This window comes from Bufo bufo, chromosome 4, assembly GCF_905171765.1.
Source record: "Bufo bufo chromosome 4, aBufBuf1.1, whole genome shotgun sequence".
Lineage (NCBI taxonomy): Eukaryota > Metazoa > Chordata > Amphibia > Anura > Bufonidae > Bufo > Bufo bufo.
Genome location: NC_053392.1, coordinates 611,509,860 through 611,525,936, shown reverse-complemented (window position 1 = coordinate 611,525,936; position 16,077 = coordinate 611,509,860). Strand labels below are relative to the sequence as shown.

Sequence of the window (16,077 nt, the reverse complement as noted above, 5' to 3'; positions counted from 1 at the left end):
CATCACACTGGTCTTGGATGTAGCAGAGCCGGGTTGTACACGTTCAAATGTTTTGGTTTGTCCCTATGCCCGCCCCGGGACAGGAAAAGAAATGCGGAATCCGGTCAGCGGTGAAGAAGGGATTTACTTTTCCAGTGCGTTTCCGTCTCGCTCGGCTCACAACCCTCCCATTATTACATTGAAAACCTTGCATAACTGTAAGTAAACCTGCAGGGGGCGCTTTGATCAGGTCTGATCCACTTGCCAAAAACCTAATGTATATACAGATCCACTATCCTCCAGTCACATCCAAATCTGCGTTCTGATTTCCTACATTTCCCTGGCACCCTCTGCTGGTTCAGTGTCTGTACAGGTAATACTCTGCCGTGGAACACTGTGGGATATGTAGTGTTTACACCAGACACTATATAGTCCTAAGAAAAGTCATCCCACTGGAAGGAAAGACGATTCAGGGGAGGAAAAGTCACTTACTCGAATTTTAATGACTCTCGTCTTGGATCCACAAGTCTTCTTAAGCAGCATTTTCTGAAAGAAAGGAAATCAGGTTAGATTTACATGAAGATGTCGAGGGACAGATAATATTGCTGCAATTACGGACAGGGTTGTCACCTTTCCAAACAAAAAAATACCAAAAACAGGAGTGGGATCATGTGAAAAATTATTATGCATTATCCCTGGGATCAAATGTGTTAATAGAATAATCCCTGGTGGTCTAGGGCAACAAAGGGATAAATCTAAGTAAGTTGTCCTGGTTTAGAAAAATATGGCTGCTTTCTTCCAGAAACAGCGACACACTTGTCCACAGGTCCCGTTCAAGATGCTGAACTGCAATACCAGAAGTAACCTGTGGACTGGGGCGGTGCTGTTTTTGGAATCCTGGACAAGCATCCCTGGGGGTCTACAGTAGTAAGGGAACCAAGAGTAGTAATGGGTTATTGTAAGGTAAGGAGGCTGATGGTAGTAAGGGGTTAATGTCAAGAGGCCAAGAGCAGTAAGGGGTTAATGTCAGGAGGCCTAGAGTAATAAGGGGTTAATGTCAGGAGGCCTAGAGTAGTAAGGGGTTAATTTTAGGAGGCCTAGAGTAGTAAGGGGGTAATTGTAGGAGGCCTGGAGTAGTAAGGGGTTAATTGTAGGAGGCCTAGAGTAGTAAGGGGTTAATTGTAGGAGGCCTAGAGTAGAAAGGGGTTAATTGTAGGAGGCCTAGAGTAGTAAGGGGTTAATTGTAGGAGGCCTCGAGTAGCAAGGGGTTAGTGTAAGGAGGCAATTGTTGCCAGTGAACTTGATATTCCACCTCCTCCACCTAGTGGACAGGCAGCAAATAGGGGCAGATACCCATCTTTCTCGAAATCCAGCATGGCGAGCACCCCTACTCGGTGAGGTCTCCCCCCCTCCCAAATGCATGAAAAGATGAGAGCCATAGCGTGCAACTCGGCGTAACCATCAGGACATGTACATCATCCTGCAGAGCAGTGTGTGTCACAACATGGAAGGGCCCTTGACATAGACCACTGCCTCTCCGCGCTACGTCGAGCATGTACAGAAGCTTCCTGTTTGTACGAGGCGCAGCACATACTGTACGGCCCAAGGACATGGGCCCTTCTCCAGGATGACGAAGACAGGACAGGAATGACTTACAAACTACTGTACCTGCCCACAGATTTCCCCTACACAGCCAATATATCATTTCTTAAAGGAGAACTCTGTCTCCATGACAACTAATTTCCCACGCTAGCACATATGTCCTGACGACCACCCCATCTAAATGTCAGTTGGCAGATGCCTTTATTCACGTGGCATTTTAGCGCTATCCAAGGTGGAAAAGAGACAGGGTGGAAGTGATGGATCATCGGAGAGAGCTATGTAAAAAAAAGATCACTAGTTGATCAGACCAATATAGGACACAGTCACCAGGATCCCCTGGAATTCCTTGTTGCCTCATGTCGTGACCCATAACCAAAGCGTTACATAAATAATAAAATAAAATAATAATAAAATAAATAAATAATAATAAATAAAGTAAATGTTATAATGGGACATGATGGTCTGTAGCCCGGCAGTAGCATTTCAGGATTATGTGGTTGGGACAACCGTGGATCCAAAAGGGTGCCATAATGGGGGTAACCACCACCCCAATGTGCTGCTGCATCACTCCCTGATCATACTGTCAGTGTCTGATCACTTTTTTAGGATGTCCAAAACAAAGATAGAATTAAGAAATAAATAATTTGTGTGGTTTTTGGAGCACCATCACTTTCAATCTTCCCTTGGTTTTATCTACTCATTGATACTAACAGGGGAAAATGGAGGTGAGCGCGAGTTTGGCTATAGATCTTTATGTTGTACCAAATGTGGTACCGCGATGGGGTTCCCGTGAAGGCAATACTATAGAAAGCTTTTACTGGGCAATGAAAGGTCACATTCCACTCTCCCACATCATTTTTTCTGCATCCCAGATACAAAAGATGAGGTCATACTGTGAAGAGATAGTATATTATCCTTCACCTTAAAATCCCATCATGGAGATCAGATGTTTCTCGCCAGGATTCCTGATGTTGCTATCCTAGAAACAGTCTCAGTTAGCAAAGATCAGGCTGGAGATCGAGAACAAGAGACATAGCATAGTAGTACGGAGTCAGCGCTGAAGTAGTGATGCTTAGTGCACACTGGCCTTTTAAAAGACCATAAGAAATGTGCAGAAATAAGGAGACAGGGCGATTGGAATAACATACCGCACGCCATATGACAGCAAATCCACCATCCCGTAGGATTTCCCTCTATGCCTAAGATACGGGTTACTAGGGCGGCAGGTCATGTAATAAGTCATTTCTAATAACTTTATAGAGAACGTAGTAAAATAGAGGAAGTAAAAAGTCATAAAAAGAGGAATTCCATCATTTATCAAGAACATCAAGTGTCATGTATACTACATGGCCAGGAGCACTTCTATTGTGTAAGACCATGCCTAAATATTCGACAGTGGTGCGATGCGCCCTCCTTATAGACTGTGTCATAAGCCAGTGCTCTCATTCTCACAATATAAAGCATGTCCTGCAAATTTCTGGAACTTGTCCGAGCAGAGAGTAATCCCAGACCCCTATACTCTAGAGTATGGTCTGCTTCCAGGAACACCGTTCTTCTACACACAATTCAAAATGTCCATCGGGCCATTATGGAGATTAAAGGGGAAGTAACATATTTTAAGACCAATATAGAATTTGTTGTATGCTGCTGCTCAATAATTGCTATTAGATGCCACCTTCATATGTTTATGCTATAGACCGATGTTATTTGCATTCATTTTTGGAACAGTTAGTTGCAGTACCTCTTTTCACCACTAGCAGCTGCAAATTCTTTCAATACATTCCAGTGCAACAGCGCCCCCACTAATCACCTAGTTTATCCCGTAATATATATATATATATATATATATATATATATATATATATATATAAAGTAACCCATTTAAAAACCTTTGAGAGAAACCTAAAACCCAGCGTGCAAAAGCCACTGCCATAGTTACCTTGGAAGTCCCCACCACATCCTGGCACCGAGGGCCTAGCAAATGTAATATATTCTGGCACGGTCTAGATTGGCATCAATGACACAGATGTAGGAGACCATTGTCCAGATCTGATGTGTTTTTGCTCCTGGCATAGCTTGAATGTTCACTAGAAGTAGAGTTTTTATTACAAGTCAAGCCAAGAGGTGTCAGACTTTTTAATATACTTTTTGAAACAAGCAACATCCCCGGATCCCCCTCTGCAGCGCACATATTGCTATATTAGCATTCAGCTGCTGGAAGTAATGCAAATTTAAGGTAGATAAGAGTTATTCTGTCTTTCACGGGAACAGGCCAAGCCTTTAGGCCCCTTAAAAAGGAGGTGGAAGGCCAACCTAGGCCTACCACAAGTGTCAAAGGAGAAAGTCATAACTAAAGTCACCCTCAGGTTCTCTTAAAGATAGACGTGACAATGGAACCATCTTAAGGTATTCGCCTTTGCAGGTGCCAGATCTCCAGCCAACCAGCTTGAATTCTCACAGAGTGTCCTTTACGAGGCAAAGTTATGGTTAATAAGACTGGTTTGTAGAGTATTTCTAATATAGCAGTCTTTGGATGGCAGACTTTTTGGATATTGACGTTATAGCAATGATATGATGTTGGGACCGTGATGGGGGTAAACTGAAGTCCTGGTCTTCTCATGGTAGCACAAAGAAGATTCAAGTGTTTTTTCATTTCTCAAGCCAACACAATTCTTAAGTAAACAACTTTTCACCCGATTATCCATCAGAAAGTTTTCACTCTGGGTTTCTCATTCACTCAGTCCAAAGGAACCATTATACATCTATCTCTCCAGGATCATGTCCAGTTATCCCATCCTCCTTTTAAAGTTCCAGGTCACTGGCCAGCTGGCTTGACAGTTCATAGCTAGAGTCACCCTCAGGTCTCCTTAAAGAAGGAAATGGAAATGAGACAGACATCTTAACAAGCGTTCAGGTCTCTATCCACCTTTATAAGTGCACAGTTGAGTTCTCATATAAGGTTCTTTAAGAGGATTCCAAAAAGATGGTTAATGAACCAGGTTTGTAGAGAACTTCTAATATCCCAGTCTGTTTGGATAACGGCCTTATAGCAATGACATAATGTTGGGACCGTAATGAGGAAAACTGCAATCTTGGCCATCTCCATTTCCTGGTAGTCCAATGAAGGCTCAAGTTGTTCATCATTTCTCAAGCCAAGTAGACAACTTTTCACCGGCTCATCCATCAGAACGTTATTAGGGATTCTCATTGACCTGATCCAAAGATGCCATCATGTACCAGTTTCTCCAGGATCATGTCCAACTAACCCATCCATTCTTTTCAAGTGCCAGGTCTCTGGCTTGTTTTCTTTCAGACAAGTCATAACTAGAGTCACCCTCAGGCCTCCTTATAAAAGGAAATAAAAAAAATTAACCATTTAACAGTTCAGGTGGAGGAGTTTAAGCATGCATGGGATAGGCATAAGGCCATCCTTCATATAAGATAGGGCCAGGGGCTATCCGTAGTATTTAGTATATTGGGCAGACTAGATGGGCCAAATGGTTCTTATCTGCCAACACATTCTATGTCTCCATCAACCTTTACAAGTGCCAGGTCTCCAGTTCTCACAGAGAGCTCTTTGAGGTGGCTATTCATTCGTCAGATGCCAGTAATTTTGGCATATCAGGAACATGATGTTGGGGGTAAACTGTAGTCCTGGCCTGTAGTCCAAGAAAGATTTAAATTGTTTATGCCTTCTCAAGCCAACACAATCAGAAATAGACAATTACATTTTCCACTGGATTACCCATCAGAATATTTTCCCCCAGGGTTCTGCATCCCAACGAGCCATGGTGCACCTGTTTCTCCAGGAACATGTCCAGCTACCCCATCCCACTGACTGCTGTACTTGTCCATATACCAGCTGCTTCCCTTGTCTTCAATGACTAATTTTAAAACAAGGCAGACAACAAAGTGTCAACAATGACCACACTCATCAGCTTCCAAGTCCAGCTCTCACTGTGCTGTCCATGGTGTCCATAGGATATTTTTATGGACCTAATAAACTTTATCTAAGACAAAAAGCCTTTCCATGCCAAGCCCATGAGTTGGCACTTTGGTAGGACGGCTTTTACGTGTGCCACCTGGAGAAGTTAAGGGAAGCGATGGTGTCATTTGCATTAGCTATTTACTATCATATTGCTGGAGGTCAGAATTATTCACCGATTTACATATAAACCTCAACTAAGCAGATATCAGGGGGTGAAGATGAAAGCTCTTGTGGTGCTGGGTATTGTGAAGACATGTGCCAGGTGCGAGGATCTGGTCACACCGCAAGAGCCCTATATCTGGGAGTATAGAATGGGAGAACCCCCCTCCAAGGCCGAAGACAAATGTATCCAAGTGCTACATGCACCCGATGGAGGCCTGATGAGTATCCTCTTCAGATGCACTGGGCCATGTATATACACTCACCTAAAGAATTATTAGGAACACCATACTAATACGGTGTTGGACCCCCTTTTGCCTTCAGAACTGCCTTAATTCTACGTGGCATTGATTCCACAAGGTGCTGATAGCATTCTTTTGAAATGTTGGCCCATTTTGATAGGATAGCATCTTGCAGTTGATGGAGATTTGAGGGATGCACATCCAGGGCACGAAGCTCCCGTTCCACCACATCCCAAAGATGCTCTATTGGGTTGAGATCTGGTGACTGTGGGGGCCATTTTAGTACAGTGAACTCATTGTCATGTTCAAGAAACCAATTTGAAATGATTCGAGCTTTGTGACATGGTGCATTATCCTGCTGGAAGTAGCTATCAGAGGATGGGTACATGTTCTCATTCTGTTTACTCCAAATTCGGACTCTACCATTTGAATGTCTCAACAGAAATCGAGATTCATCAGACCAGGCAACATTTTTCCATTCTTCAACAGTCCAATTTTGGTGAGCTCGTGCAAATTGTAGCCTCTTTTTCCCATTTGTAGTGGAGATGAGTGGTACCCGGTGGGGTCTTCTGCTGTTGTAGCCCATCCGCCTCAAGGTTGTGCATGTTGTGGCTTCACAAATGCTTTGCTGCAGACCTCGGTTGTAACGAGTGGTTATTTCAGTCAACGTTGCTCTTCTATCAGCTTGAATCAGTCGGCCCATTCTCTTCTGACCTCTAGCATCCACAAGGCATTTTCGCCCACAGGACTGCCGCATACTGGATGTTTTTCCCTTTTCACACCATTCTTTGTAAACCCTAGAAATGGTTGTGCGTGAAAATCCCAGTAACTGAGCAGATTGTGAAATACTCAGACCGGCCCGTCTGGCACCAACAACCATGCCACGTTCAAAATTGCTTAAATCACCTTTCTTTCTCATTCTGACATTCAGTTTGGAGTTCAGGAGATTGTCTTGACCAGGACCACCCCCCTAAATGCATTGAAACAACTGCCATGTGATTGGTTGACTAGATAATTTCATTAATGAGAAATAGAACCGGTGTTCCTAATAATTCTTTAGGTGAGTGTATATATATATATATATATACACTGCTCAAAAAAATAAAGGGAACACAAAAATAACACATCCTAGATCTAAGTTAATTAAATATTCTTCTGAAATACTTTGTTCTTTACATAGTTGAATGTGCTGACAACAAAATCACACAAAAATAAAAAAATGGAAATCAAATTTTTTAACCCATGGAGGTCTGGATTTGGAGTCACACTCAAAATTAAAGTGGAAAAACACACTACAGGCTGATCCAACTTTGATGTAATGTCCTTAAAACAAGTCAAAATGAGGCTCATTAGTGTGTGTGGCCTCCACGTGCCTGTATGACCTCCCTACAACGCCTGTGCATGCTCCTGATGAGGTGGCGGACGGTCTCCTGAGGGATCTCCTCCCAGACCTGGACTAAAGCATCTGCCAACTCCTGGACAGTCTGTGGTGCAACGTGACGTTGGTGGATAGAGCGAGACATGATGTCCCAGATGTGCTCAATTGGATTCAGGTCTGGGGAATGGGCAGGCCAGTCCATAGCATCAATGCCTTCATCTTGCAGGAACTGCTGACACACTCCAGCCACATGAGGTCTAGCATTGTCTTGCATTAGGAGGAACCCAGGGCCAACCGCGCCAGCATATGGTCTCACAAGGGGTCTGAGGATCTCATCTCGGTACCTAATGGCAGTCAGGCTACCTCTGGCGAGCACATGGAGGGCTGTGCGGCCCTCCAAAGAAATGCCACCCCACACCATTACTGACCCAATGCCAAAACGGTCATGCTGGCATTGCTGGAGGATGTTGCAGGCAGCAGAACGTTCTCCACGGCGTCTCCAGACTCTGTCACGTCTGTCACATATGCTCAGTGTGAACCTGCTTTCATCTGTGAAGAGCACAGGGCGCCAGTGGCGAATTTGCCAATCTTGGTGTTCTCTGGCAAATGCCAAACGTCCTCCACGGTGTTGGGCTGTAAGCACAACCCCCACCTGTGGACGTCGGGCCCTCATATCAGCCTCATGGAGTCTGTTTCTGACCGTTTGAGCAGACACATGCACATTTGTGGCCTGCTGGAGGTCATTTTGCAGGTGTCTGGCAGTGTTCCTCCTGTTCCTCCTTGCACAAAGGCGGAGGTAGCGGTCCTGCTGCTGGGTTGTTGCCCTCCTACGGCCTCCTCCACGTCTCCTGATGTACTGGCCTGTCTCCTGGTAGCGCCTCCATGCTCTGGACACTACGCTGACAGACACAGCAAACCTTCTTGCCACAGCTCGCATTGATGTGCCATCCTGGATAAGCTGCACTACCTGAGCCACTTGTGTGGGTTGTAGACTCCGTCTCATGCTACCACTAAAGTGAAAGCACCGCCAGCATTCAAAAGTGACCAAAACATCAGCCAGGAAGCATAGGAACTGAGAAGTGGTCTGTGATCACCACCTGCAGAACCATTCCTTTATTGGGGGTGTCTTGCTAATTGCCTATAATTTCCACCTGTTGTCTATCCCATTTGTTCAACAGCATGTGAAATTGATTGTCACTCAGTGTTGCTTCCTAAGTGGACAGTTTGATTTCACAGAAGTGTGATTGACTTGGAGTTACATTGTGTTGTTTAAGTGTTCCCTTTATTTTTTTGAGCAGTGTATATATATATATATATATATATATATATATATACACACATATATACATATACACATATACACATATACATACACACACGGTCGCAGCGAGGCACAGCCCCTGGTCTCCCCTCCCCTTCCTCACTGTGGCTCCTCCTCTCGGGTTTTAGGGCTTGTTAACATGAACTCTTCCAACAAAGTTCGGCACATCAATCCGCCTACAAACTGCGGAAATACGCACAGTCGTGCACAGGATTGTGGGTCTTTTAGATGCGGATTTAAAATCTGTGAGACAGGAAAAAAAAGACATGACATGTCAATTCTTGCATAAATGCATGTGGATCTGCGGCATGTCAAACTGCATTTCTGGAGCAAAGACCCGAGAGTCCGTCTCAGATTTCTGCCATTGATTGTGCAAAATGTGGCATCTGAACATTCCCTTACACCTGCGGTCGGTGCTGCCGAGCTGCCTATGGTCTTCCCTACTGGCACCCGGCTAACAGGCCCTCCAAGACTTCTTGCTCCTTATATTTTGCTCCATGGTCTCCATCTCCATTCACCGCTGGGAAGATTAATGAATGATTTTCAGTAAGAACGCCGCAGCACAAATCCGGAGGTTCAGACATGTAAAGCAAAAATCTGCAGTAATCTTCCCTGTGATCACTGGGCGCTTGTCAAAATTCTTCGCCCACACCTAGTTAAGTAGGGCTATCTGTGCGGAGGGAGCAGCAGGTTTATGGCGGCGGTTTCAGCGTTTTAAAAGGCATTCCTGGGTTTTACGACCCCCCTAAGCTAAAGAGTAAATCCAGTCCTTCCATAGTAAGTAATCCATGGAAACTAATTGCTGGACATCTGAAACGGGTCACGGCAAAAAACCTGAAAATGCATTGGAATCCTACAGAGCGTTCACACATTATTAATGCTGACACTTATTCACATGCCAGGAAGTATGTACCGTATACCCCGCCTCATACAGTGACTACCAGTACGAACACAGTCTGCAGCATGTGTGATAATCAAAGGTATGTGATATTCAAAGCCCGACACCCAATCCATTGAGTGCACACAGGTCGCCTCCCAATCCATTGAGTGCTCACAGGTCGCCTCCTAATCCAAAGAGTGCTCACAGGTCGCCTCCTAATCCAAAGAGTGCTCACAGGTCACTTCCCAATCTACAGAATGCTCACAGGTCACCTCCCAATTCACAGAGCACTCACAGGCTTCCTCCCAATCCATGGAGTGCTCACAGGTCACCTCCCAATCCACAGAGTGCTCACAGGTTACCTCCCAATCCTCAGAATGCTCACAGGTCACCTCCCAATCCACAGAATGCTCACAGGTCACCTCCCAATCCTCAGAATGCTCACAGGTTACTTCCCAGTCCACAGAATGCTCACAGGTCACCTCCCAATTCACAGAGCACTCACAGGCTGACTCCCAATCCATGGAGTGCTCACAGGTCACCTTACAATCCACAGAATGCTTACAGGTCACCTCCCAATCCACAGAATGCTCACAGGTCACCTCCCAATCCACAGAATGCTCACAGGTCACCTCCCAATCCACAGAATGCTCACAGGCTGCCTCCCAATCCACAGAGTGCTCACAGGTCACCTCCCAATTCACAGAGCACTCACAGGCTGACTCCCAATCCATGGAGTGCTCACAGGTCACCTTACAATCCACAGAATGCTTACAGGTCACCTCCCAATCCACAGAATGCTCACAGGTCACCTCCCAATCCACAGAATGCTCACAGGCTGCCTCCCAATCCACAGAGTGCTCACAGGTCACCTCCCAATCCACGTAGAGCTCACAGGCCACCTCCCAATCCATAGAATGCTCACAGGTCCGCTCCCAATCCACAGAGTGCTCACAGGACCCCTCTTAATCCATATAATGGTCACAGGTCTCCTCCCAATCCACAGAGCGCTCCCAAACTAACTTTAAATCCAAGAGTGGTCACAGGTCCCCACTCAATCCTCAGAGTGCTCCCAATAAACAGAGTGCTCACAGAAAACCATCCAATCCACAAAGCACACAGGTCTCCTCCCAATCCACAGAGCTCTCACGGGTCACCACTCAATCCATAGAGTGCTCAAAAGTCATCTCCAAATCCACAGAGTGCTCAAAAACAACCTCTAAATTCACAGAGTGCTCACAGGCAATGTCCAATTTCACATATAGGTCTGATTGATGTCATTGGTCACTTCTATTTACATACTGCTTTAATTGAGAAAATTATAACTATGCTTATGCCATATTTATTGTGTCCTGTAAACAGCTCATATGTTAGTTTTATATGGAGGAAAGATACAGCTTGTGTTCCATACAATGGCTGACAAATCCAATGAGCTACCAGAAACATATAGCACCCCATATTTGACTCCTCTCTCAGAGTCTCCAGGCTATTCTGCATGCTGACATCTCATTTCATATTCAGCACTTTTTCATTTGTTTTTGTGTAAAAGACTAAGAAACTTCAGTCAGGCAACTGATCTGTGAGCACCTCGGAGGAGAAGAGGAAGCGTGACATACAATGTGCGGTTTACCAGACACTGACAACAATGGCACACATCCGTGCAATCTGTGTCGTGAAGCAACACTCACAGTCCCAAGGCCGTGCTACATAGTGTCACTGGAAATGTACAGTACAAAGGGGTCTAACGGCTGTACATTATGTGAAGAAAAATTTCCCACAAAAAAACACCCTCACTAAATAGAAGGCCTTATCTCAGCCTTAAGGGAGCCAACAACTGCCCATATGTGGGTAATAAAAAGCAATAACTGCTATACTACCATAAAGAGGATATATACAAAAATAAAACTACTATAATACTGCTCCAATGTACAAGAATATAACTACTATAATACTGCTCCTATGTACAAGAATATAACTACTATAATACTGCCTCCTATGTACAAGAATATAACTACTATAATACTGCTCCTATGTACAAGAATATAACTACTATAATACTGCCTCCTATGTACAAGAATATAACTACTATAATACTGCCTTCTATGTACAAGAATATAACTACTATAATACTGCTCCTATGTACAAGAATATAACTACTATAATACTGCTCCTATGTACAAGAATATAACTACTATAATACTGCCTCCAATGTACAAGAATATAACTACTATAATACTGCTCCTATGTACAAGAATATAACTACTATAATACTGCTCCTATGTACAAGAATATAACTACTATAATACTGCTCCTATGTACAAGAATATAACTGCTATAATACTGCTCCTATGTACAAGAATATAACTACTATAATACTGCTCCTATGTACAAGAATATAACTGCTATAATACTGCTCCTATGTACAAGAATATAACTACTATAATACTGCTCCTATGTACAAGAATATAACTACTATAAATACTGCTCCTATGTACAAGAATATAACTACTATAATACTGCCTCCTATGTACAATAATATAACTACTATAATACTGCCTCCTATGTACAAGAATATAACTACTATAATACTGCTCCTATGTACAAGAATATAACTACTATAATACTGCCTCCTATGTACAAGACTATAACTACTATAATACTGCTCCTATATACAAGAATATAACTACTATAATACTGCCTCCTATGTACAGAATATAACTACTATAATACTGCTCCTATGTACAAGACTATAACTACTATAATACTGCTCCTATGTACAAGAATATAACTACTATAATACTGCTCCTATGTACAAGAATATAACTACTATAATACTGCCTCCTATGTACAAGACTATAACTACTATAATACTGCTCCTATATACAAGAATATAACTACTATAATACTGCCTCCTATGTACAGGAATATAACTACTATAATACTGCTCCTATGTACAAGAATATAACTACTATAATACTGCTCCTATGTACAAGAATATAACTACTATAATACTGCTCCTATATACAAGAATATAACTACTATAACACTGCCTCCTATGAACAGGAATATAACTACTATAATACTGCTCCTATATACAAGAATATAACTACTATAATACTGCCTCCTATGTACAAGAATATAACTACTATAATACTGCTTCTAGGGACAGGAATATGAATACTGTATACTGGTATAATGCGCTAGGCATACACATTTCAGTGTTACTTCCAGCATTATCGGCCTTGGACGTGCGGCTTTGACCCCGAGACGGTTGTGCATCCCCGGCCTGCAGCCTCCATGTCACATGGACATTAAGTTAAACATGAACCTAGCCGATGTCTCATATAATGCTGCAGTCTATTAAGCGGTAGTCACACAGTCCCCCTCCTGGGATCACCATCATCCTCATCATAACCCCCATCAGGTAACTATAGTGCACAGTGAGAATCCAGCTCCCGGCTTGTAAGGCGGCTGAAATTTCAGAGGCGGCTAATGGAGTCTGAAAACAAGAACATGTGTAGCTTCAGCGGTAATTAAATATTAAGACGTGGACATCTCCAGTCCTGACCTGTAAATTAGGAACGCAGCCAAGGACACAGGCCCGGCAGGCAATTTATAAAAATATAAAAAAACTCTCAATCTGCTGATGTAGGACTTGTTGTCCCACTCACTATGTATTAATATGCCCTGCGGCCACCATAGGACCGGATTATGGGGAAGCCAAAAAGATGCAAATAAGCTTTGGTCTCCATCACCCTCCTTATGACCTATATCTGAACAATATGGCAGTATTATTTGCGAACTATATGTCAGCATTATTTTGGCACTGTATGGTGTTATTTTACCTTTGTACAGTGGTATTATTTAAGCACGATAATGTGGTATTATTTTGGTAATGTATGGTGTTCTTATTTCATCACTGTATGGCGATATTATTTAAAGAGGCACTCCCAGAAATCCTCCTACCCCCTTTATAAGGGAACTGGTATATATAATCATTTAACAAACTTACATACTGATTTCTTGATGTATTTTCAGCCAGTTGGATCATGTGACCCCCGATGAGACCCCACGGACCCCACAATGTCTGCTGTACGGACAGGAAGTCGGTTTCTCTAGTTATTCCTATGAGAGCCTCAAAATCAGTCTCATATGTACAAGAATATAACTACTATAATACTGCCTCCTATGTACAAGAATATAACTACTATAATACTGCTCCTATGTACAAGAATAGAACTACTATAATACTGCTCCTGTGTACAAGAATATAACTACTATAATACGGCTCCTATATACAAGAATATAACTACTATAATACTGCCTCCTATGTACAAGAATATAACTACTATAATACTGCCTCCTATGTACAAGAATATAACTACTATAATACTGCTCCTATGTACAAGACTATAACTACTATAATACTGCTCCTATGTACAAGAATATAACTACTATAATACTGCTCCTATGTACAAGAATATAACTACTATAATACTGTTCCTATGTACAAGAATATAACTACTATATTACTGCTCCTATGTACGAGAATATAACTACTATAATACTGCTCCTATGTACAAGAATATAACTACTATAATACTGCTCCTATGTACAAGAATATAACTACTATAATACTGCCTCCTATGTACAAGAATATAACTACTATAATACTGCCTCCTATGTACAAGAATATAACTACTATAATACTGCCTCCTATGTACAAGAATATAACTACTATAATACTGCCTCCTATGTACAGGAATATAACTACTATAATACTGCCTCCTATGTACAAGAATATAACTACTATAATACTGCTCCTATGTACAAGAATATAACTACTATAATACTGCTCCTATGTACACGAATATAACTACTATAATACTGCCTCCTATGTACAAGAATATAACTACTATAATACTGCCTCCTATGTACAGGAATATAACTACTATAATACTGCTCCTATGTACAAGAATATAACTACTATAATACTGCTTCTATGTACACGAATATAACTACTATAATACTGCCTCCTATGTAAAAGAATATAACTACTATAATACTGCCTCCTATGTACAAGAATATAACTACTATAATACTGCTCCTATGTACAAGAATATAACTACTATAATACTGCTCCTATGTACAGGAATATAACTACTATAATACTGCTCCTATGTACAAGGATATAAATAATACAATACTGCTCCTATGTACAAGGATATAACTACTATAATACTGCCTCCTATGTACAAGAATATAACTACTATAATACTGCTCCTATGTACAAGGAGTGTCACGTTAAAGAAAACCCGTCATCACTTTCTAAGCCTTTTTATCCAATCACATTTCTTTAAATACTTTTCAATACATTAATATTAAAATTAATTCTAAATGAACTATCATTTCAGAGAAAAACCTAAAATAAATGTTCCCGCCATATATGTAAATGCACCTTAGATGCGTCCTGTCTCCTCCATGCTTCAGAGAGGAGTCCAGCGTTGGAGTGCAGCCACGCCCACAAGTGGATAAGACACACCCTCTACGATTGCTCATATTCGCCCCCTTCTCTTCCAAGTCTCGCGGCTGCGCAGTATACATTATATGATCAGTAGTAGTGTTGATCGCGAATATTCTAATCGCTAATTTTTTATCGCGAATATCGCCACTTCGAGAATTCGCAAAGATCTAGAATATAGTGAGATATCTTCGTAATCGCGAATATTCTAGATTTTTTTTTCATCAAAGAGTGAGGTGACTGCTGCTGCACATGTGCGGGAGTTCGGGAGGAGGGTAGGATCTTTAGATTCCGTCACTCTTATAGCGGGAGGTGGGGTTAGGAATGGGAAGTGATGAGGTAAGCATTTCATTTACAGAACTTGAAAAAAATGAAAGTGGACTGTAAAAGAAGTACTTGGAGGTGTTTACCTACCTACCCCCCCCCCCCCCCCTTCCAGGATGATTAGGGTGGGGGAGAACTCTCTCAGGATGCCGGTGACAGGTTCCCTTTAAGCACTGTATATTGGGTTTTTTCAGTGTTATATTAATATATTTTTTGAGCAGCATATGGCGGTATTATTTGAGCAGTGTAGGGCAATATTGCTTAAGCACAGTATTGTGGTATTATTATTTGAGCATTATGTGGTGATATTAGCTCAGCACAGTACGGTGGTATTATTTGAGCAATATATGGCAATAATGTCTAAGCACTGTATGGAAGTATTATGTGAGCATTATTTGGTGATATTATTTGAGTATTGCATGATGGTACTATTTAAGTATTATATGGCGATATTATTTAAGCACTGTATGGTGGTATTAAATGAGCATTACATGGTGACATTATTTGAGCAGTTTATGGTGCTACTAAATGAGCATTATATAAGGATATTTTTGAGCACTGCATGGCAGCATTATTTGAGCATTATATGGCAATAATATCTAAGCCTTATATGGCAGTATTATGTGAGCATTATTTGGTGATATTATTTGAGCATTGCATGATGGTACTATTTCAACATCATA

The 16,077-nt window shown here is 42.0% G+C and overlaps 1 protein-coding gene across 1 annotated transcript in view; it reads right to left on the bottom strand.

The window, feature by feature from the left end:
* LOC120999654 overlaps window positions 1-16,077 on the bottom strand; it is a 75,891-nt gene that overhangs the window by 21,151 nt on the left and 38,663 nt on the right. Inside the window, exon 4 of the mRNA XM_040430645.1 lies at window positions 472-525. Within this exon, the coding sequence (XP_040286579.1) occupies window positions 472-525 (54 nt within the window). The remainder of the gene's footprint in view (window positions 1-471; window positions 526-16,077) is intronic.